The sequence below is a fragment of the Tremella mesenterica genome (assembly GCF_000271645.1).
Source record: "Tremella mesenterica DSM 1558 unplaced genomic scaffold TREMEscaffold_18, whole genome shotgun sequence".
Taxonomy (NCBI): Eukaryota; Fungi; Basidiomycota; class Tremellomycetes; order Tremellales; family Tremellaceae; genus Tremella; species Tremella mesenterica.
The window spans coordinates 206,449-231,004 of record NW_006711242.1 but is presented as its reverse complement, the minus strand read 5'-3'; the positions used below and the strand labels follow the sequence as shown (position 1 = coordinate 231,004).

General features: G+C 45.3%; 4 protein-coding genes across 4 annotated transcripts; 2 read left to right on the top strand and 2 right to left on the bottom strand.

Moving 5' to 3' along the window:
• Positions 1-1,029: 1,029 nt before the first annotated feature.
• Positions 1,030-4,067, top strand: TREMEDRAFT_41167 (uncharacterized protein). The gene is made up of 7 exons (XM_007008068.1): positions 1,030-1,367; positions 1,697-1,770; positions 1,909-2,023; positions 2,303-2,411; positions 2,525-2,836; positions 3,016-3,240; positions 3,638-4,067. Exons 1-7 carry the CDS (start codon positions 1,293-1,295, stop codon positions 3,772-3,774), a joined length of 1,047 nt encoding a protein of 348 aa, XP_007008130.1. The 5' UTR covers positions 1,030-1,292; the 3' UTR covers positions 3,775-4,067.
• Positions 4,068-7,466: 3,399 nt separating this feature from the next.
• TREMEDRAFT_66034 (uncharacterized protein) lies at positions 7,467-9,336 on the top strand (the record flags this gene model as incomplete). Its single annotated transcript, XM_007008116.1, has 3 exons — positions 7,467-7,694; positions 7,825-8,527; positions 8,777-9,336. 3 exons carry the CDS (start codon positions 7,467-7,469, stop codon positions 9,334-9,336), a joined length of 1,491 nt encoding a protein of 496 aa, XP_007008178.1.
• Positions 9,337-13,316: 3,980 nt separating this feature from the next.
• On the bottom strand, positions 13,317-16,082 carry TREMEDRAFT_66032 (uncharacterized protein; the record flags this gene model as incomplete). The annotated part of the gene is made up of 5 exons (XM_007008115.1): positions 13,317-13,420; positions 13,593-13,728; positions 13,773-13,891; positions 13,933-14,389; positions 15,408-16,082. 5 exons carry the CDS (start codon positions 16,080-16,082, stop codon positions 13,317-13,319), a joined length of 1,491 nt encoding a protein of 496 aa, XP_007008177.1.
• Positions 16,083-16,950: 868 nt separating this feature from the next.
• On the bottom strand, positions 16,951-24,393 carry TREMEDRAFT_35758 (uncharacterized protein; the record flags this gene model as incomplete). Its single annotated transcript, XM_007008064.1, has 28 exons — positions 16,951-17,057; positions 17,262-17,398; positions 17,442-17,463; positions 17,610-17,699; positions 17,886-17,999; positions 18,287-18,400; positions 18,441-18,555; positions 18,725-18,873; positions 19,037-19,108; positions 19,151-19,270; positions 19,338-19,420; positions 19,465-19,569; positions 19,757-19,812; positions 19,862-19,923; positions 20,140-20,950; positions 20,996-21,313; positions 21,360-21,630; positions 21,743-21,892; positions 21,949-22,010; positions 22,103-22,185; positions 22,230-22,343; positions 22,390-22,474; positions 22,537-22,635; positions 22,681-22,735; positions 22,849-23,005; positions 23,063-23,254; positions 23,399-23,957; positions 24,169-24,393. The coding sequence occupies 28 exons, from the start codon at positions 24,391-24,393 to the stop codon at positions 16,951-16,953; spliced, it is 4,527 nt and encodes a 1,508-aa protein (XP_007008126.1).
• Between the last annotated feature and the right edge of the window lie 163 nt (positions 24,394-24,556).

Below are 24,556 nucleotides of genomic sequence, written 5' to 3'. Positions count from 1 at the left end.
TGGGGTCAGTGACGTCGGGGAATGTGGGTATACATATTCGTATGGTTCAGAGCGGAAGGGAGGAAGGGTCGTTTGGAATGATGAAGTTTGTTTTTCTTGTGATGTGTGATGTGCAGGTTTTTGAATAAAGTGTAAATGCTTTGATTGTTTGGTAGAGGGTTGAGTGTAGATGCAAACAATGAATCATATATCTCTTGTCGCTTGTCGCTTGTCGCTTGTCGCTTGTCGCTTGGTAGCTTGGTAGGTAGGTAGATTATACATACATAGACTATGGGCAAGAAGAAGATGAGCGTGACTGACTGACTGACCAATGAAATGGCTCCGAATTCCGCCACATTGCCGGTCGTCACGTTATTTCATGACCGTTGAGGTCCTCATACAATTTATTCATATTCGTCACGCTCCTTTGACCCTTCTAGTAGATTGATCATTCTTCCAACAACATACAGTACAGCTTACTTATCTCTCTTTCTTATCCTACTACTCTACTGCTCTCATCTCACGCCTAGAGTCCCATATTCATATCCATCTCCATCACTCTTGGTTCATCTTGAGATAAAGTGCCATCAATAGATCTACATACATTTCTCCCGGGGCTTTAAGGACTTTCTTTCCCTGAAGAATTCAAGAGACAAATCAAGGAATCACTCGATCCACAACTCCACAAACACAGATCCACAGATCTTCAATTCCAGTACTGACTATCATAAACCAACCCATCAGCCATCTATCTCTCCTCAGTCCAGCTCAGCTCTCCCCACCTTACCGTCTCCTCAATCTGAAGTATTTGAACCTGAAGATCTTACGGCATAGATCATAGAAGCTGGATAGATCAACAGGTATAGTACTACGGTCAATCTGGCACTGATCACCACCATCCCGGTTAAAGTGTTCTTCGAGGTTTTTGAGGATTACGAGGTTTTTGATCAAGCCACTGGGCCACCAAGATCCACCAAGATCCGCAAAGTACTCTTTTTTCTCTTCCTCTCCTCCGATTAGGCATAGAGGTTAAGAGTGGAAGTGTTGGTAGGAAAGTTGGAAAGTTGGAAATTGAGGATTTGGTCATTGAGGATTTGGTCATTGGTTAGCAAAGGAATCTCCTCTTCACAGCTTTTCGAACACGTACCATATCCATATCACTCAGATTGATTCGATATATATCAAATCGACCAGAGATCCTCTTCCTACCGGTTCATCTTCAACTAATCACTTATCAAATCTCTGAACAATCTTCATATCCACACGACAACCCGAGAACACAACGACACAACTCAACCTAAGATAGACTCAAAATGTCAGACGATTGTTCGGCTGATAACGGTACCACCAGAACTGGGTTACGGATAGGAAGTATTTTCATCATCCTTGTGAGTCTCACTTATCTCTTTACACTTATCTTCTTCGGCGAATCGCCATCATTTATTATCACTTATATAAATTCGTCACCTTTATTCTACTTTATATCTCCCCACACACGATGTTAACTTTTCGTTATTGTGCTACAACTGAAATCTCTCACCTTCCGTTCTCATTTTAACCCTACACGGTTTTTTGACTCGGTTTTCTTGCTATAAACTTACAATCCTCTGGTCATTTCGTATTTTCGCTATAACTCTACAATCTGCCTCTTTTTCGATGGTGTTATATGCCCCAAAATCTGATTGTGGGATCACGTCAACATATCGCTGACATTGAGGTAACTTCATTGATCGGAACTTGTTTACCGATCTTTTTAAGATCATCAAGTTTCGTACCCCGATGGGCGTTTGAGTGAGTCGATTTCATCTAAATCCTGCAAATGCCATCAACCTGAGCATGCTCACGTCATCACGTTGAATGTCACCATCTCGCTCATGCTCATGTCTTTAATTTTTATGCCACGACATGTCGCGACCCCACTAACCCCAGATTCGCAAAGTTCTTCGGGAGCGGCGTCATCATAGCCACGGCTTTCATACATTTACTAGCACCGGCTTTCGATGAACTGGGTAGTGAATGTCTGTCTGGGACTTGGACGGAATATGTGAGTGGAAGTATTCCTTGATGCTTCAAGCCCCACCGCCCTGATTTTGCAAATTCGTCTATCTATTACGCTCCCACTTGACGTCGTGACACCTGCTGGCTACCGTACTCCGACTCTCCCGTTTCTCATGTTCGTCCGTCTCATTCAATTCCTACTTAATGGCTTTTATCGTACCCCCGTTCGAGTCATACTCGTCTCGTCGGCTCGCTGCTTGGCCCTCTGCCCCACATGCGAATCAAGCGTACCATCTATCCATCCCCAACTCACACTAACACACAGGACTGGGCACCGGCATTCGCAATGCTCGCTGTGTACTGCATTTTCTTCGCAGAAGTAGCCGCTTATCGTATCGGTTCTGCCAAACTGGCCAAGCTCAATATACAATACAGTCAGTCATCCTCAAATTTTGCTCATTACCCCACTAACCTCAAGGCGCTCACATGGACGACGACTCTGACGCTCACGCTCATTCTCACGTTCACGAACCCCCAAGTAACGTAGACACCTCTGGTCCACATGACGAATTCCACACTCATCCTTCTAACATTCACGAACATTCCACATCTCCTCAAAACGTCAAAATAAACTCTCCTCGTGTGGAGAAAAACCTCGACGTGGAGAATGGTTTGTCGACAGAGACGTCATCCGAATCAGATACCGTAAACCAGATGGCATCGAAGAGCGAAGCTGTGGCTCAATTGATAGCTGTCGCGGTATTGGAATTTGGTGTTATTTTACATTCGATCATTATCGGTTTGACTTTAGCTGTCAATGATCAATTCACGATTCTTTTCATTGTCATCATTTTCCATCGTAAGTTACACTCAGCCAACCTCAACCTTATCATCATCATCTGCATATCGTCCATAGACTAATCCCCTCAATCCGTGCGTTTTTAAAATTCCTTCTTTGCTCCTCGTTCTCTTAACATGCACAAGTGAATAAAGACGAGCTTCATCTTGATGAAATTGAACCACTCAGCTGACTCGTAGAAATGTTCGAAGGTTTGGGTCTGGGATCACGTTTATCAGCGCTTATCCTCCCCCGATCAGTCGCTTGGTCACGATACGCAGCTGCGGTTTTGTATTCTATATGTACACCCATCGGTGTCGCAGTGGGATTGGGCGTGAGGGAAAGTTATAATGGGAATGGAATAGCTGCGAATATCACTTCGGGGATATTAGATGCTTTGTCAGCGGGAATCTTGTTGTATACTGGTGAGTATTTTTGAACACACTAACTTTCCTCCTATACAAATCTCTTCTCCTCTGCACTACACCATTTTCAATCCTACTTCATCTTCTACTTTACCACTTTGGTCACTTTCTCCTCTTTCATCTCCTTCACCCCTTTTCTGCCTCCACCTCTTTCTTTAATTCGGCGTCTTTCTTCACGTTCACGTCCTTTTGTTTCGCCTCGACCTCTTCCTTCACCTCCGCATTTCTCTACGCCTATATCACGTTCCGGCCGCCGACAACACTCCTCTATCGACTCGGAGTATCCTTTGATCCCCCTTCAGCACTTTCTTCACCCCTTCACTCAATCTCTTAGCACACGTAACTCTCTTCTGGAGCCTGCGGTCCAATGAAGTCAATGGCACGTACTGACCATCAGGTCTCGTTGAATTACTCGGTCACGAAATTCTATTCAACCCAAGAATGATGAAGTCTTCCAACCTCAGATTGACATACATCTTCGTGTGTATCCTCCTCGGTTCGGGACTTATGGCTTTGCTCGGTCGGTGGGCGTGAACGATACATCTTCATCCGGAGCTTACTTTTCACCCCCCTCTCTTCAACGATTACCTCTTCTTATCTCGTCACACATTACTCGTCATTCTTCACTAGCTCGACAGGCAGCATGATTCACTACCTCTTCTCTTCACCGTTCTATATGATCATCTACCCTCGTATCGATGAGGACGCAGGGACAGCAAGTGCAGAAGTTCAACAAATGGGATGGATCGGTCAAGGGTCGGAACCTCAAATGCAGTGCGAGGAACAATATAGAACCATCAGTATTCGTGTGCATTGGATTATTTGTGCGTGTGGGTCATATCAATGATTCCTACTTTTTTGCCTTGCCTTCTCCTTCATATTCATGACGTTTCTTGCCTCAGTTACTCAAATTTCTCACACTGTTCAAACTAGGATTTAATCTTACAAGCGAGATACCAATGGTGACGAGAGATCTAAACCCCATACATATCCTGCATTGCTTCTCTCATCTCCCTTCTTGACGACCCTTCCGACTTGACGTCATCGATTTACACTGCTTATGAACCCACGAATCAACAAATCCTCTCCTCTCTCCTTTCCCGTGATTCACCTAATCTTCCCACAGATTCTAATCCCTTCATCGTCATGTTGACAAGACGTTTATCCGCTTCTTGAAGACATCCATTATGTTACTTGATAGACGTCATTTCAAACTCGTTCGATGGGGCAGTGTCGTTTCCCACGTTTTGACCCGATTACACCGCAATCTCCACATCCTCCATTATGTGAGGTTGGGGCGGTGAGACAATGATGCCTTCTGAGCTCTGGTTGTTTGTGTATAAGAAGCTGAAGAAGGAGGGTACTTCTCTTCTCATAAACAACTCTTGACCAATTCTTCCTGAGACCACTTTTTCCTGGCACAATGAACTTATCAGCCTCTGGTTCCACCCTGAGTGAGGGGCTGCCGGATGACCCATCTGTCATGTCAACTGAAGTGGTTGTGGCGGATTCTGTTGCTGTCAAGGAAGACACTCAGGCACAGATCCACCCCTCATTGATCGTTATTGGAGCTTACCCAGACCTGTCTCAAGATTATGACAGGTATATGGAGCTTGAAGTATCTGTCACAAGGTTGTTTCTTCGTTAACTTCCTACGACCAACGGCCACTAACTTCGTGGGCTTTGACCTTTATCAACTTCGTTGTTCGAGATATGAACTAGGTGACAATAACTTCTGGGTGTAATAACTTCGTACTTTACTAACTTCTATCACTAAGACAACAACCAGAGATTGTCAAAGATCTCTGGGAACTTCGGCCTTAAGTACTTCGTCCTTCCCCAACTTCGTCAACGCAGAACTTCGTTCAACCGAAGTCCCGAGCTTCGTACCTCACGAACTTCGTCCCCGACGAAGTTCGTGCCTCCCTAACTTCGTATCTTCCTAACTTCGTATCTCCCTAACTTCGTATCTCCCTAACTTCCTACATGACTAACTTCGCCCTCGACGAAGTTAGCCTCCTAATACCCTCGTGGGTGATGAAGTTCATGAGAACTGGGTCGTTGATGTCGAACTGATGTCCAAAGGAACTTTGTTTGATGGGAAAAGGATGATGTCACGCGGCGCCGCGTGACAGTATCCATTGGATACATAGATCATCCAACACAGCCTCCATCCACAATCACTACAGCAGAAGCAAATGAACTCTCCTTGGTCCATAAATCACAGACAGGAAATGATTCTTTTCCTTGGAAACAGCGGATTGCTGAGTATTACCAAGCCCCGTTGCAGCTCATTGCAACAGGGACGGAGATGTCGTTTACTTCAACACAGAGGGCTTGGCCAAAATTCATGGTTCCTCGTGGTAGTAAAGCAATGGTTGACCTTGAGAGCTTTGTTGACAAGAATCATGTTAAGGATGGTTTTACTGTCTGGCAATATTATCACAGCTTCAGTGAGCCAGTGCAAACAGCTATGAAGAATGGGTTAAGGAAGTATCTCCAAGACTCTCCCTCCTATCGTCAGGGTATGTCTCTACCAGAGATCTACATGGCCAAACAGTACCGCGATCCAGACGGCTCTGCGGCCTCAAGAGACACAGTCTTGCAACTGACTAGTGCTTAGACACTCTTTGTATGTAGATCAGACAGAGGAAGATGCATCATTTGAAGGAAATAACTTGAAGCCTTGAATAATGTGCTGACTACATGCAGGGACTTTTTGACTAGAGTCTGAAATCCCTGATCAAACATATTGTAACATCCCCTGACAACCACCATTGTCAAACCTCCTTTCATCATCACCAAACTCCTGTCACAAAGTATGTCCTGACACCTCAATTATCCCACCAGCAACGACCCTCCTTTGACCATCAAAACCCCCATCATGTCTTAACCTCTTCACTCTACACCTAACTCAGGACATCTGAGACCAACTACGGCAAAGTATAGCGGGAGATTAAGGTGTACGGGCAGCTGAAGCATGGGGACTGTCACGAATATACGACTGATGATGATGAAGCCGCAATGGTGTGTCTCAACAGTCTTAAAGGCAACAGTAAGTTAGAGTAGAGAGTTGAAATCAAAGATGACAATTGATCAGAGAGACAGAGAAACAAACAGAGAGCTAGAACCACTATTTATAGACAAAACACCCCAAACTGAGCCTCAAACTCCTTCCTCTCCTCTCCTACTTCCTGGGGGGAAACTGTCACGACTGTCGAACAACTATCTTCTAGTAGACCGACGGTCGACGAACCTCGCCTAACTTGACGCTTCTAAGTCGATGTCTCACCCAACCAGGAGGGCGCAGACATCAAAAGGAGTGTAACTACGGCGTACTTCGGCGTAGTTACTCTAACTGGGGCTTTGTTCTACTGATGGCGATGTATCTCGATTGTATATAGCTATCTCTGTCTGTCTGTTACTACTGACAACAATCAAGGATCGCTGAAGAACTTCAGCGATCTTCTCAACTAATATTATCTATTTCTCCTAGACGTTCATCCAACCCTCTCGCGCTTTGACGTACTTCAATGCACTTCGTCCAACTTCCCCGAACCCCGGTCATCCTCTTCCTCCTTCGACTAACTCCGCCTAACATCGCCGCACTTCTGCTCCCATTGTCCCTACCTAGCCTAACTCCGTCTAACTTCGCCGTACTTCTGCTCCCATTGTCCCTACCTAGCCTAACTTCCTCTAACTTCGCCGTACTTGGTCTCAGATGTCCTGAGTTACGTGTAGAGTAAAGAGGTTAAGTCGTGATGGGGGTTTTGATGGTCAAAGGAGGGTCATTGTTGGTGGAATAATCGAGGTGTCACGACGTAGTTTGTGACAGAAACCCAGAGGAAACCCTGTATCAAAAACAGCATTTCAAACGACCTTACAGAAGGCTCTGAATCATCCCGGAAGCCCCCAAAAGAGATCTCTTCATCAAAGGTTGAATTCATGAAAAGAAACACAAATAAAGGATCCATGAAATGTGATCCTTTGATAATTGAAACTCTCCTATGCTACCTGGATGAGCTCTAATCTTTCGGGGGGTTCAGAGTGTGTTTCTTAGGCGCCCACTGTTACGACCCGGATAACGTCCTAGGGTCGTAACCCATATCATGCCAAGAGCTGATCTCATTTACTCGCATTCTCAAGCCACAAGCCACCGAGAACCTCATGAGACAGGGTATCTCTACAAGATCTCAATGCGCACCAAAGGTGTCTAAGAACAATCCATGTGCATCACCTGGTTACAGGGTTCAGGATCCTCGGCGAGGATCCTTGAGACAGGGGGGGAAACTTGTTACGGGGTAACAACGAATCGAGAGGACTCTATCGAGTTCGACGGATTAGGACAGAGGAAAGCGGGAGTTGGAGGCAGTGCTGCAGTAGGTAGGGACGGGTTTTCCCCTTTCGAGATTTTCCCCACTGGGTTTGCTCAAAGCGGTTTTTCACCTGTCCGAGTATGTACATGGACGCTTGCAGTAGGACTGAGAAGAGGAGACGGATACCTGTAGACAGTATATAGTACAATCAGCAAAGTACCAACTTTGCTGATTCTTCAATATCATTCTTTGGCTACATCGATTGCAGAGGAGACACGATCCATTAGCACCAGAGCCCCTAGATTTCCACGAGACCTCCATCAAGTTCGACCCAACCTGCGACCTAGTCGTCGTGTTTCCAGTACCGTTACAAGTTGAAGAATCAGCCTTACGCACCTTGGGTCGAATCGGAGAGTACTGTATGCTCACCAGAGGGAAAGCGCGGAAAATGATACCAGAAAAAGAGGAGTTGGAACAAGGGCTGGTCCCAGAGGAAGAAATACCAACAAGTTCTTCGAGAAGTACCATTTCACATGATCTCACTTCTACTACCACTACCCCAGATCCGCTAAATGAATTATCGCAGCAGTTGTCACAATTGTTAGCCATTATGACGATGCAACAGAAAGAACAAAATGCATTAAGGGAAGAACTGGCTACGATGAAAGCTGACCGACAGAACCAACAGATACTCACATCGAAAGGGGCAAGTTTGATCGAAGTCGAAGAAAACAAGCCGTGTTTGGAGCCAAAACTTACCAACAACGAACGAACAGGAAGAACCAGGTGTGCGGATCCACCTACCTTCAGTGGAGAACGAGGAGAATTGGACAACTTCCTTGCAGCATGTCACATGAACTTCGAATTCAAAGGGGCAGAGTACGCCACCGATCGCAGAAAGATCCTGTTCATGTACGGGTATCTTCGAGGCACCCCTCAAATGCTTATAACCCCGGCCATAACCAATCCAAGTATATGGAATTCGACCGAATGGCTAGAGAGCTACGACAAATTCATCCAGCATTTACGAACTCAATTTGGAGACAGTAACATGGCAGGTACGGCTATGAGGAAATTGCAGGAGTTAAGACAGACGGATACGGCCGCCGAGTATTTTGCCAACTTTGAACTTTGGTCCACACACCTTGGAAAGGTACCAGATGCAATGAAAATCGCCTCAGCCATACAGGGCCTGAAGGAAGAGCTACTGAAGGTGGTAGTGGTAAATAACACCGACCCTCGAACCAAATCGGACTGGATCTATTTCAAACAGCATGTGATAGGGACTGAGGAGAACCAACGGATGGCTGAAACGATGATTGCAGCGAATCGATGGGCTGCTAGACGCAAACATGAGACGACCTGGCTCCCCCCTCGATCGAATTCGATGCGATTGGATACTAGTTTGCCCAACCCGGTAGAGCGCCACTCACAATCGACTGGTAGAGGACCCTTGCCCGGTGGAAAACCAGGGATGATGAATCATGGTCTACCAAATGACCCTCCGGTCACTTGGACAGAGGACGGAGGACGTCTCAGCGAGAACGAAATGACTTGGAGGAGGGAGAACCGACGTTGTCTCAAATGTAGAAGTCCAGAACATTACGCCAACAACTGTCCAAATGGAGGAAATACGAGAAACAACATTAGGGGATCCCCAAACCCGCATAGCTCACCGATTCCTAGTGGATCGAACTCGATCCCAACTGGATCCAAAGGGCCATTAGTTCGAGGAATGGCGGTGACCTTTGAAGAAGAGGGAAACGACTACCTGGCCTAAGTGATGCGACCACTTGCGGCCAGGATCTGCCCGGATCGCAGAAAATTCAAATACCAATAGATCTCAGTAATGACTCGGCCATAATATATATAAAAATACAAACAAAGAAAGATACCCTACAGATTGGAATGTTAATCGATACCGGGGCTACAGGAAGGTATGTGCAGCCGGCCTGTCCATTATACCATCTATTCCCAAAGAAACAATATCAGGTACCACGAAAAATTAGGTTCCTGGATGGAACTACCGCGACCTTAGTGACCGAATATGTAGAAGCAGAATTAGATCTAGGAAAAGGACTCAGGATTGCAACTCGACTGGATGTTATGGCATACGAAGGACCAGAAGTACTAGTAGGACTAGATTTCTTGAGACAGTTTAGGGCAAGGATCGATTGTGGAAAGGGACTGATCGAATTCGACGGAATTGAACGAGATACTGGTTGGAAATACCCAAGATTAGAAGAAGGATTAATAAGAGGAGCAACACTGGAGAAAGGGGAAGACGAAATGAGTGAGGAGGAACTACGACAAATCATACCGACACAATGGCACCAGTACCTCGAATTATTCAAGGTAGAAAGAGCAAGAAGACTACCACCAAGAAGAGAATGTGACCACGAAATCGAATTAGTATCAGGGGCTGAACTGAAACCAGGACCAATCTACCAACTGGACGAGCATGGGGATGCTTTCCTGAAGCAGTGGATCAATGATGGACTGACTAGTGGACATCTGCGAAGAAGTAAATCGCCCTATGGGTCCCCAGTATTCCTGGTCCCCAAGAAAGGAGTCATTCCCTATCGAGTAGTTACAGATTACCGGGCACTTAACAAGGTAACCATCAAGGATTCGTACCCAATGCCACTTATCTCGACCTTACTCGATCGACTTCAATTGGGAAAGGTGTTTACCAAACTCGACCTGAAAGGGGCCTATCAGTTAGTTCGAATAAAAGAAGGAGATGAACATAAAGCTGCTCTACGAACACGATACGGTAGTTTTGAAAGCACTGTTCTACGGGATGGATTATGCAACGCACCAGCCACCTTTCAAAACTTCCTGCAGGATATGTTCCACGACCTGTTAGATGAAGGAGTGGTAGTTTACATAGACGACATCACGGTATACTCAGACACGATCGAAAACCATCAAATAATTGTCCAAAAGGTATTGGACCGATTACTTGAAAACGACTTGGTTGTTAGCCCGAGGAAGTGTGAATGGAGTTGCGACGAAGTGAAGTTTCTGGGGTATGTAATCGGACACGAACGGATCGAAATGGATCAAGACAAGGTGAAAGCCATTCTAGAATGGGGAGAACCAATGACAGTCCGAGATACTCAGGTTTTTCTAGGATTTGCCAATTTCTATCGACGGTTCATCAAAGGATTCTCACATATTGTGGGTCCTCTTACCCGTCTGACCAGGAAGGATCAGGCTTGGAATTGGACAGAGGAATGTCAAAAAGCTTTTGAAAATTTGAAGAAAACTTTCACGACAGCACCGGTACTTCGACATTTCGATAGAACCCGACCAACCTGGATCGAAACCGATGGATCTGACTGTGCGATAGGTGCAATAGCGTCCCAAAGGTTCCCTCATCCATCGATAAAAGGGACCACGGAACTTCATCCGGTTGCGTATTGGTCTCGAGCAATGACACCCTGCGAATTAAACTACACAGTGGGAGAGAAGGAACTACTAGCCATTGTGGACTGCTTGGTAGCATGGAGACCTTACTTAGCGAACAGTAGTGATGTCATAAAAGTCATTACGGATCACAAGAACCTGGAGTACTTCCAAAGTAAGCGACAACTGAATCGAAGACAAATGAGGTGGCTGGAAATCTTAGGAGACTTCAACATAGAGATCACTTATCGACCAGGTAGCAAAAATGGGGGAGCAGATGCTTTAACAAGACGAGGGGATTATCACCCGGGAAAAGGAAGTAGTAAGGACCCAGATCTGAACAAAGGTAACTGGCTACAATTACTACCCACATACGAGAAACATGGATCGAATTCGATAGACTCAGAAACCCGACACATAGTAAGAGGAGCAATCCGAGAAGACTCATTATTTGGACTCATCAAAAACGGACTCAAAGACTCAGAAGACATAGCAAACATACGACGACTAGGACTGCAATTGACACAGACACATAGTACACAGGACACACAGACACATAGTACACAGGACACACAGACACATAGCACACAGGACACACAGAAGACACAGATTAGCAAAGCGGATTGCTCTTGTACAAGAATAGAGTAGTCATACCAGAGGGACAAGCAAGGTTAGAAGTAATGAAAGCAAGACACGATTCGATACTAGTAGGTCATCCAGGAAGAGACAAAACTATCACCATGGTCAAAGAGGACTATTACTGGCCACATTTGGACGAATATATTGCCAAATACGTAAAAGGATGCGAGATCTGTAACCGACATAAGACTCATCGACATCAGCCGTATGGACATCTAGTCTCTTTACCAGTACCCACACTCCCCTGGACAGATATCTCTATGGATATGGTGGGACCCCTGCCAAAATCGACCGAGTTCGACGCGATACTAGTGATAGTCGATCGACTAACCAAGATGGCTAGATTCATTCCATGTACAACTGGACTAACAGCGAACAAAGTGGCCGACATCTACATCAAGGAGATCTTTTCAAAACATGGAGTACCTCGAACAATTGTATCAGATAGGGGAACTCAGTTTACAGCGGAAATTTGGAAGGAAATATGTCAGTTCTTGGGAATAAAGAACTTATATTCGACTGCGTATCACCCTCAAACAGATGGACAGACTGAGCGAGTAAATCAACAGATGGAAATCCTGCTTGGAATGTATGTAAACTACAACATGGACAATTGGGATCAACTTCTACCAATTGCTGAGTTCGCTTATAACTGTTCGCCACATAGTAGCCACGGTCTGTGTCCTTTTGAAGCTTGTTACGGCTATGTGCCACACTACGACATCCATTCGCACGATATTCGATCAAAGTCAAACAAGTTGGAGAAGAAATGGAGAGATATGGGAGAGTTGCATGCGACTGTTCAAGAACAGGTCAGGATGGCGAATGAAATTAGTGCAGAGTACTACAACAGGAGACACAAGAGCATACCAGAAGAATTCAGAAAGGGAGAACAGGTACTACTAAGTACAAAGTATCTTACGACGGAACGACCCAGTCGAAAACTAGAAGCAAAATACATTGGCCCATTCAAGATCATAAGGAAAGTTGGAAAAAATGCTTTCGAATTAGATCTACCTCCAGCAATGAAGGTGCACAATGTCTTCAATGTCACGCTGTTGGAACCATATCCCAAGGATATGATACCAGGTCGACAGATACCACCCCCACCGCCTGTAGTAATTAACGGCCAGGATGAATTCCATGTGGAAGCAATCGTGGACAGCAGAATTCGACGAGGAAAGGAAGAATTCAAGGTAAAATGGTTAGGATACACAGGAAATGCGGCCTATGACTGGGAACCACGAGAAAATGTGGAAGAGTTGGCCGTTTTTGGTGAATTTTTGGAAAAAAGGAAGAGGGACCCCAGAAGAAAGTGAGAATTCGATCAAGATCAACAAAACTGGGTCAGAAATAAATGCATACACAGGAAATATAGCTACAAATAGAGAGATATAAACACACTAAAAGTTGGAGGTGGTAGAATTGGCTCGGGGACGACGGGCCGAAGCGGGAATACGAATGACATTGCGAGGGAGAGGAGTATGGGGAGAAGAGGAGGGACCAGCGATTGGCTGAGAGGAACTCAATCCTGTAGGATCACCAGTAGAAGTAAGATGATCCAGAGTTTCATCGGCGGAAGGAGGAGCATAGTTGGCGGAAATAAGATGAAGGGATTTGTAAAGATCCAGATGTTGAGAGGGGAGAGGAAGGAGAAGGGAGGTAAAGAGATGGATGTAACCCGAAAGTTGGGTCAGACAGGCGGGTTGATCATGGGCAGGAAGGGATCGATAGCGGACCGAAGCCGCACAAAGCTCGTGCTCCAGGACAAAAGTAACCTTGGAAGTGACCGTTCTTGCTCCCACAACAATACCCTATACATCAACATCGACCAAGTTCGAAGGAAATAGACAGGTACCTCACGGAATTTGGACTCAGGGTTGTTGGTCTTCACCGAACATTTTGAAGTACCCTTAGCAGAGCATTCACCGCACACACCACCGACTGAATTGCATCAACATTGAACGAGTCGCAGCAAGAACTTACGAGGGCCAATACAACCAACACGAAAGTCTTCGCCACCATCGAGACGACGTTGACAATCGGTACAGAGCTCACCCTCTAGCCGAACAACAGCACCATTTTTGTTGCGGAGGCGCCAACCTTGGGCCAAACGATCGAGCTAATGATTAGAATCGATAAAACTTGAAAGAATTCGAGACTTACAGCGTTCTTAAACCACTTTACAGTGGGCTTGATGGCGTTGGTTTCGCGGAAACGGTCCAGAGCTTCGTTCTTCAACGCGAGACGAACAGAGGGGAAGGTCATGCTGGCCCAAAGGGTAGCTAACAAGTCAGAAGCGAACAGAACTCGGTGGAATTCTCACCGATTTCGGAGTCTTTTCGATCCTCGAGCAACTTAACCAGTTCCTGGTTGACGGTAACCTTGCGAGGGGCGTGAAAGATGTCACCAAGTTCTTCGGGAACCTCCACAAGTTCGTCGGAAGCCTCAGAAGGAGGACCAGTGGGTTGCTTACCGGGAGAATTTTCATTTTCGACGACGGTAGATGGCCCAGCACCCCCTTCGAAGTCGAAATATTGCTCGATGACCTGGTCATCAAGATGGGACGATTGTTGATCGCGAGAAGGACCGGATTGATATCGATCCTTAATGGTGTCGAGAGCCCTTCGAGAAGCGTCAACCGTGGAAGTCTGGGTAGTACCAGGAATTTGGGAAGTAATTCTCATTCTTTTCGTTTGACGCATGAGAAGTTCGGGGTCGACGTCAGGTAGGAATGCCTGGGTGGAAGCTCGAGTTTGACGGGAGGAGGTGGAAGGAGACAACTAATCTCGTCAGCCAGTGAGAGATAGGAGGATATACATCGAATTCGAAGGGAATTGCTTACAGTACGCTTAGACATGCTCACAGACAGGTCAGAGTTGGAAGGATCTCTAAGATATGAGTAAGATATGGATGGATGATGATAGATAAGTAAAAAGAACGACGAACAAGAGGTAAAGAGAGAATGAAGAGGAAAGAAGAGAAAGAAGACGGGGAGGTAACTTGGTCAGTAATTTCTCGATCACATTGGAGGTCCGTGCGGGTGACGCGTTTTCATGGCAACCGTCGCACTAGCGCAGGTGTGACGTCAGGGCGCACCAAAGGTGTCTAAGAACAATCCATGTGCATCACCTGGTTACAGGGTTCAGGATCCTCGGCGAGGATCCTTGAGACAGGGGGGGAAACTTGTTACGGGGTAACAACGAATCGAGAGGACTCTATCGAGTTCGACGGATTAGGACAGAGGAAAGCGGGAGTTGGAGGCAGTGCTGCAGTAGGTAGGGACGGGTTTTCCCCTTTCGAGATTTTCCCCACTGGGTTTGCTCAAAGCGGTTTTTCACCTGTCCGAGTATGTACATGGACGCTTGCAGTAGGACTGAGAAGAGGAGACGGATACCTGTAGACAGTATATAGTACAATCAGCAAAGTACCAACTTTGCTGATTCTTCAATATCATTCTTTGGCTACATCGATTGCAGAGGAGACACGATCCATTAGCACCAGAGCCCCTAGATTTCCACGAGACCTCCATCGAGTTCGACCCAACCTGCGACCTAGTCGTCGTGTTTCCAGTACCGTTACACCATCCCGCCTCCCCAATAGTTCATCAATCAAGTCAACCACACCCATCTAGCATGCACGAACATTTCCTACCACTCAACAACACCCAACACCCAACACCCAACACCCAACACCCAACACCCAACAGAAACAACAACTCCCACCCACTCAATAACACTCATCACAACAAGCCACACATTCTAAACACAAAATCAAAGGGAAACAACAAGGAAAACGCACATATCTCAACCAACCATACTTTTCTCTCATCTCTTCATCCTTTCTGAACTCCTCGTCCACCTCTTTCTTCATCTTCTCCACATTGTCCCATAAATCACCATTCGTCGGTGTAGGCGTTCTTCTACTAGTGGCGGAACTTCTCGCCGTAGTGGGTGAAGGAACAGCCGAAGCCGTGGGTACAGAAGAAGGAGGTGCAGCAGAAGAAGGTGGTTCAGTTGCTGTCCCTCTCGAGGTTCTGGTTCTCTTCGTTCCATCCGAAGCATTCGTAGTTGCACTAGCCTGAGTGTTGGTACTCGCCTCGGTAGTATTAGTAGCAGTCGTACCATCCGTCGTGGCAGTGTCAGGTCTGCTAGACTCCACACTGGATCTTCTACTATCCATTTTTGTCCCACTTTCCTGAGTCCCAGCCGTCGACGGTTGCTCGGTAGGTTGGGTGCTAGCGGTGTTGGGCTGGGACTCGGGTTCGTCTTTACTCCCGGATTGGCTAGCTGCTTGTGCTTTCTGTGCTGCTTTGGCTGCTTTTGCTGCTTTTGCTTGTGCTTCTGAATATGCTCTCACAGCAGCTTTTTCTTGATCCGTAAGGTTTGCTTTAGCTTGTTCTTTCTCCGTTTTATCTTTGATCTGGGATAATTTGTCCAATACTTTTTTACCTTCTTCGAGATCTGGGGTGGACATGATCGGAGTGGGGGATGTGATTTAAAGTGGGAAGAGTGATTTGTTAGTCTAACTTTTGGATTTCGACGCGACAGTCGGGATGTTGTACCGTTGAGTTACGCTATAGGGATATCAAGAAATTCGAAAATTGAAGTGGAAAAGATGACACGATGAAAATACGAAGATTGAGAGGAAGATGATTGCTGATTTGTGGGGAGACGGAAGAATTGAGAATAAGAGATGAATCTAGTAAGAGTTCTCTCTTTCCTCTTGTATCCAGTGGAGAGAACTTACGCTAAGTGTAACGGTGTAGAACGATGGATTAATCAACTGGTTGAAAATGTGGGATCAAGGAAAAAGTGAAAGAACCATTCAGACCATTTTGTTCGATAAACAACCTGAAAATCACCCATGAATGGAGTTCACATCCACTCACTGCTTTGTTCATGAAAGTACCTTGATTGGGTAAGTTAGCAGAAGATTAGTAAGTGTAAGAAGTATCAGTGCTGAGAACGAGTGAATAAACTTTGAAAAGATCTTACACTTTCCTTTGATTAATCCGTTTCCATCCCTGCCATCTCCGCACATCTTCCTTTATCTTCTTCCCCTTTCACATCCTCGATTCCCACGATAAGTGCCGACTCTTGCCGAGATTTCTATCCGGTAAGCCCGTTCTAGGTCGAGCCCTAGAATCGTGAGAATGCTGATGGTAAGGAGAAGACGTTAAATCATGACATCATCTACAGGTCTAAATCGTATATAAATCGTAACGTTGAGGTGAATGCACAGAAATGGTAAGGTACATGTGTGTATATTGATGGTGGATGGTGAACAGATATAAGCAATTACAGATTGGTATGATGGATTACAAGTTGAAACATGAGAATGATCACAAATTGGCCATTGTTGATAGACGAGAAAACTCTTCTTCCCCTTGAGCCATGCAAAGAGCGGCGAATGCAGAAGTGGAATCTCTCATCAAGTCGGTGGGACGACCTAACATGTCAGCTAAAGAAATTCCTTGCTCAGCTCAACTATGAGAAGGAGTCACGGTCATAGAAATCATGTTGAATTGACGGCGTTACGCCCGTGGACATTGAAGGTCTGAAAATTGATCGCTTGGAGAAAGAAAGCGACCAAGAGGGATTGGAGATGTGCCAATTAAAGTCGGGCAGGGAGGTAGGATGTCAAGTCACTGACCATACTCCAAAACTCTACCCTTGTCTAGTACCGCCACTCGGTCGTAATTCATGATAGTCGCCAGCCTGTGGGCAATGACGAGCATCGTCGTTTCCGCGAAACATTCCTTGATCGTTTGGGTAATCTTGGCGTCCATTCTTACATGTCAGCTTTGAGCAGGATAAGGAAACGTTAACTGACTCAAAATCAACGGAAGATGTCGCTGCGCATCAGCGTTTTAGTCCCTCCGGTCGAATCACCGTCATACTCCTCATGTCACTCAGGCCATACTCTGAGACGGAGTATTGGAACGGGAAGCACATAGGGGTGATGAGGTCAATACAAATAGAGTAGATGATCAAAACCCACCTTCATCCATCACGAGAATCTTGGACTTCTTCAACAACGCTTTTGCGAGACAAAGCAATTGTCTCTGTCCTTGACTGAAGTTTGCGCCTTCTGTTCAGTCAGCCTGAATGTCCGACTATTCGGCAAGGGTCGTAAGGCATCTCCATGCTATGGCTTTGATAGGATGGAATAAGGCGAGGAAGGACGGGCGGGGAAGTACTTGTAGATGGGACGAGTGGACGATGGATTAATGGGAGGTTGTGGGAAGTGTTACGACACAAGGGCCCAGAAACTCACCTAAAGCGACAAATGTATCGAGGTTGGCGAATGGGTTGTCTTGTAAGAGATCCTTGTCCGTAGTTTCACGCAAGAGATGAACCCGACGCAAAGCCTCGTAGATCTCACGATCGTCTGAGTATCAGTCAAATCCGTCCCCCCTGATTCAGTCACGATGAGAGTCGTCCTGGAGCAAGTAGTCACTGTCAATCACATTGTGTACTCCCACAGAGACTGTTCAGAGGCCAATGAGAGCCGCGGAGAAGGCTCCAGAGGGAGGGAGGGAACGCATTAGAATACAGTCAAACGTCATGATGACCGATATGGAGTAGAACCATGAGAGGGCGGGGAAGACAGGGAGACAGGGTAGAGAGCCAATCAGAACATAAATGACGGTGTGAAACGAAACGTGTTGGACGCACCCTTCTCCCCACTAATATCCAAAGCATCCCTCAACGTCCCCGAAGAAAGCGTTCCATCCTGAACCACCATATTCAATCTCCTACGCAACTCGTGCAATTCCAAATTCCCGATATCTATCATCAGCACTTACTTCGTCATACCTGATGAACTTACCTAGACCATCCACTAGGATTCTTCCGTTGTGTGGTTCGATACCTCTAAAGAGTGATAACGCCAAAGTCGACTTTCCGGAGCCTGTGGCACCTACCAAACCGACCCGCATACCGGGCTACTGTGTCAACATACTTCACCAGGAAATAGGAGGCGAAAGAAGAGAGAAAATACTTGGGCAGGGGGAGAAAGCTCGAGGGACTAGATGAAGCTTGTGAAGAAGAGAATACTTGCGGAACAAAAGGAGACGTAAGGAAGAAAACACGGTTTTTTGAGGGAAAACTTACTTCTATAGTAAGAGAAACGTCATGAAGTACCTCAGGAAGATCAGGAGCATATCGAACGGAAAGTTCTTGAATCTCGATCTTTCCTTCTGATGGCCAGGTCTGAGGAGGGATTTGACCCCCTAAAGGTTCTTGTTCTGGCAGTTGAACGTCTGATCCATCAGCCCATGTTCACAACAAATGAAGCGACACGTCCAGGTTTTGGAACCTACTCGAAACTTTATGCCGTATCCTTCCGATAGGGCAAGTCGGAGACAACAGCACCAGGGTGACATCAGGACAAGGTGGATGGGTATAGAGTGGGGGTAAACTCACATTGATTCACTCTCTCAGCATGAACGAAATTCCTCTCCAATCCTGAGTACTGCTCCAACAACCCGAATAGACCTACGCATCAGTTCAAAGTAGAGTAGTCTCCAGAGAGCTCACCATGCGATGCTGACATAGCGAAAGAAAGTATGAAACCCGCTTTCGAAGACGTCAAGTGTTGTCCGATTAAGACGAATCCTGTGGCGCTGACCACAATACTAGTGATGGTCAAGATGATAGCTCGTACCCAATTGTATACTATTCGTCAATCCAGTTGTATGGCACCGGAAATTAGGAGAAAACCCACCAGCAAAATCGACCAATGTCGTTTTCCTCTCTCGGTTGATAAGTGCCAACATAGTAGATTTCATCAATTCCACAGCACCGAAACTACTGTAAGCGTGCAAGAGCTTTCACAATTAGATTGAACTCACGCTCGAATCATGATTACCCCATCTATGGCATCATGGTAGATTGTGATGGTCGGTGAACTGGCGGTGGCTGTAAGTCGTCGTAAGTCCGCTCGGAGCTTGTTTAGGCTGCTGGTAAGAAACTAATTTACCTCTCACTCCTCGATTGCGACTGAATCTGCGGATACCAAGGATGTGTTCACTTCATTGCAAGTCTACCCCACTCATGTTCAGAGATCAGGTCAAGGATACAGGCAGAAGATAACGGGAAAAGACAACATAATAAGGGCCAGGGAGAGGGGAGAATTCGACTCACATGCCACTCAGAAAGTAAAGCGGAACACCCAATGCAACAATGAAAACCACCAGACTCTTTTCCGTCAGCTCCATCACGATATACGAAGAGAGAAGAAAATCATACCGGTGCTTGAGCGCAAACAATGATGAATGCCGAACTGATTTCCAACGCCACCATTACCGTTCCTGCTCGTCAGACTGTAGCAAAAGAGAAACGACTCCCTTGACGCCGAAAGGGCCAAAGGAACAAACTTCTTCCACCTAAGTCAAAGTTTGTGGATGACGGATGGAAATATTCAATTGCTCGAAAGGGGGGTAGATGCTTCACTCCAGAAAGCAAGGTCGACATAAAGAAGAAGTTTGGTAAAATGAATGAAATCGAAAGGGGGATAAAAAACTCACTTCCAAACCCATCAGGTGTACAAGCATCGATATTCCAAACATCTTGTCCTACAACATTCATTATCCTTCCTCCTGGTGTTCCTTCATACCAACCCAAAGGAGCATTCAACAATCTTTTTAATAATTTCTCATGAATAACTCTACTTGCTCTTGAAGTAAACCCAACACTTTTGATCCCATATAACCAGATCCATCTCAATCCTCCAAATACAACTCCAAGAGTGACCACGCCGACATATAATTCTAAATTCCAATCGAGATGATTAGGATCCGGATCCGCAGACCAACGTTCTAAAACTATAGCTTGTAAAACATCTGATAATCTTGTCATTACTAATAAAAGTAATAATAAAAACCAATAGAACGGACCACCAGCTGCTGAGAAAACTAACCAATAATGTGAAGCTGAAACTCTACCAATAGCACGATGTTCAGTTTTGTAAACTTGTCGAATCCTATTTGGTTCATCCATCGTTTTTGTGATCTTCATAGAATTGACAGAGTCGGAAGGTTTGGGTTCATCTGGAAGGAGGATGAGGTTGGAGATGTTGACTTGATTTGATGGACAAGCTTGTTCGATTTCACCATCTTTTAGGGAAATGAAATATTCTGAAGCTGGAAGACAAAGATTGACATGATGAGTCACTAGGACTACGGTACGATTACGCACGATAGATCCTTGAAAACATTCTTTGAGAATATATTGAGATGTATGAGCATCAACGGCTGAGAGAATGTCGTCTAGGTATATCGTTTTGGCTCGAGAATAAATACAACGTGCTAAGTTGATACGAGCTTTTTGACCTCCACTCTGATTATCAGTCACGATTTGAAAAGAAAGGAGAAGATTACTGACCAAGTTTACTCCGTAATCACCTACTTCGGTCAAATCACGTTCAGGTAGAATTTCCAAGTCGGGTAAAAGAGAAACTTGTCTTAAGACTTCATCGTACCGTTCTCTCCACATGGGTTGGCCGAAAAGTATGTTATCCCTGATAGTACCATGTCGAATATAACTTTGCTGAGGAGCGTATGCAACGGAATTGGTGAGCCAAAGATCTGTCGTCCATCTTCTGGACACATCATCGCCAGGTAGAGGAGTGGCATCTGGGGATGTTCGAGGCGCATGGACAAAACCTGATTCGATGGTCGTTTCACCTAACAAAGCACGGAGCTATACGTCAGCCACACTACTCTACGGTATCTTTCAAGTCACTCACGAGCAATGTTTTTCCACTTCCAAGAGGTCCACATATCAGAGTAAGTTTTCCGGTCGGTAATTGTAGATTCACATTTGATAACTTGAAAACCTCGGAGAGGTCAACATTCTCAGCTTTGGGCCAGGTGATAGTCGCATCGCTGATCATGATCTCTTCGCCATTGCTTGGTTCATCCACGATGATCTCCGGTTGATTGAGATAGGTGACTAGACGTCCCAGGGAGACTTGAGCTTGAAGTACGCTCTCGTACACTCTTGGTACACTGCTTAGACTACCTGTTTCATCAGTGTCCGTCAACAATGTCATCAAATGTGCCGGTCACCTTTGACTCTGTTGAACCTACTCGAGTCAGCGAAGTTCTGGCGGAAGAGAAGGTGACTTACACAGTAAGAGCGATGAACGCTGTGGCGGCGTCCAGACGGTTTCCCATGACTTTAGTATAGAATACGAATGTGATAGAGATAGCCAGTATGGGAAGTTGATCCGCGAGGACGTTAAACAGAGTTCCAAGGGTGAATCTCCATCTTTGCAAGCTAACAAGTCAGGCTTACACTTACACTTGGAAGCAAAAGGGGACGAGAGGACTGACTGTATTTCGTTCTCTCGCAAATGGGTGATACGACGTTTGTAGAATGGTTCGAGGGCGTTCAACTACTTGTCAGCTGGGAAGAGAGTTTTATGGCAAAGCGAGACAGGGCGGATCAGAGGAGAGAGTGTGTTTTGAGAGAGAGAGAGAGACGTACCTTGATCACTTTAATCCCAAGTAACAATTCTTTGAAAGCGCCAGTCCGAGCATCAGTCGCACGTGACAATTTCTTATCACATTCTTCATCAATGAGCGATACCCTCTTGTCAGACTAATAAACTCACTGTAAATTTGTCTTGCAACATAATACGAAGCCGGTGTACTTAATGGTATACAAAGTATACCGACAAAAGCGCTGATGCCCAACATTGAATACAAAAAGTATATTCCGATGACCACTAAATCGTCAATGACTTTGACATGAGAGAGAGGACAAATACTCACATCCGATAATGGCGTTCGTAAGGTTCCAAGTGTGTGTACCTAAAGAAGCGATGGTTCCAGTATCGATAGTCAAAAGATTCATTACCTAGGCGATTAGCATTATTCAGATAGATTAAAAAAATGGAAATTGGAAAATGATCAACTTACTTGACTACGACCTTTACTACCTGAGCTTTTCTCGTCATCGGTGACATTATGCGCTTCCATGGCTTTGGCATCTGTGCTTCGAAGAATTTTCGAGAAAAGCTAGAATTGATCAGCTTGATTATACCATACATGATAGCAGCTGACCAAAGACGAAAGAGTCATTCGGATAGGTAGATGGAGTAAATAATTTTCTCTAACACTATTCGTCAGTTCTCTTCAAATGATGTTTGTTGACAACGTGAATCTCACCATAAATAAGCACTGAGGAACACTGGAAGATCAGCGAGTTCTCTGTCATTCATCATGATCTACTTACATTCAACAGCTTGACCAGCGGCAAGAAGCCAACACATGAGATAAGCATAAGATTTGTCCGATCCGAATGGTTGATTAAAAGATTGAATGATTTCATGTGTCGCAACGACCGAAAGAAAGCTAACGCTAGTTTTGAGAGTCTCCAGAAATAATGCTTGACATTAGTGTATGTCATATGAGGGTGAAATGTTGAACTGAAGAGTGGACTTACAAAATAGGATGACATGTATTCTTCCTGTCCAAACAGCTTGAAGGAGACTCCAATTGGTGACTTTCTCGTTCACTTCCAATGCTTTGCGTTTAGAGATTTGAACATCTTGTCCTGATATCCGAATCTTTTCTTCTAATTCAGGAAGGTCGGAAAGACTGAGTTTGTCTACAGACATTGATCTACGCATAAGACCTGACATCTGAAGTCAGATCTTGAGTTTCACTTTAGTTATATATCCAATGGGTGACTAAAGCACATCAGGGATTAGTACGAGTACGGCCACCAGGGTGATGAATGGGTATCAAATACCTGTTGTACACGTTCTGGGTAGATGACACAGTATAGTGATGTAAAGAGACAAATTACTCACATAAGTCAAAAAAATGAAATTCAATAAAGAACAATTCCCATAATCTAAAACTCTATTCCCTTCTTCTACCTCTGCTAAATCAAGAGGAGAACAACTTCCATTTAATCTGATTTTTGGAACATCCTTATTTTGCTCATTGATCCCAAATCCCGTCCCTAACTTCATAGGTATGGTACGTAATTTAGGTCCGCGTCGCATACTGCCTGATATAACCAATACCAACAGCAGACATACTCTACGTGCCCAAGTGATTATTTGAATCGTGGTCGAAGTTGTAGGAGGGGAATGATGCGTCATGATGATTGATACGATGGAAGGGATCGGGTGAATGAGGATAAGAAGGAGGAGGGAGAAAAAGGTTGTGGTGCATAATTTACGATGGAGCTTGATATGTCTTGAGATTGGATCGTATGTTATTGGGTGGAGTAGGGTGTATATGTAAAGACAAAAGATGAGAAGCTGGGGATTAGCACAAGTAATCCAGGTCGGTGTGATTCCTGCTCTACATGTTATAGTGCTTAGGTTCTTTCGAATGATAGACGCAAATGATAGAAAGGGATGGAGCGAGGTTCATCTCCTCATGATATATCCTTTTGGAAGACAGGTATCAAATCGAATGTCACCTGAAGTGAAGGAGGAGTATCGAAACGAGACACAGGTGAGAAGAGAAGCACGAAAAAGAACTCACCAACCCTACCACCCCAACCAGACCAATCACTCTTTCAGCCAATACGACCCCTCTCCCACCTCCCCCATTCCAACTCAAAACCAATCCCGTGACCTCAACTATAACACCTAAAGGTATCGCAACCCCCAATAACGACTTACATCTCCGAACATTATTCAAGAACCCTTCAACGTCAATCGGTTGATCGTTATGATCCATTCGATGTATATCGGTCCATTCTCCACTTGATCCATTTGAAAGTAAAGTTTCCGTATCGGATCCAGAAGAGTCCATGATGATTGAAAGAGTGGTGGGGATACCAATGTGAGGCTTGTCTTTTATATCTTGGAAGAAGCCCTTGAGGTCTTTATGTCTAGGGGTCTGGACCAAACCACACCCTCCATTAGATTCACTCCTTTCACTTTTTTATGCTGCTTTGTTTGAACATACCTTTGGA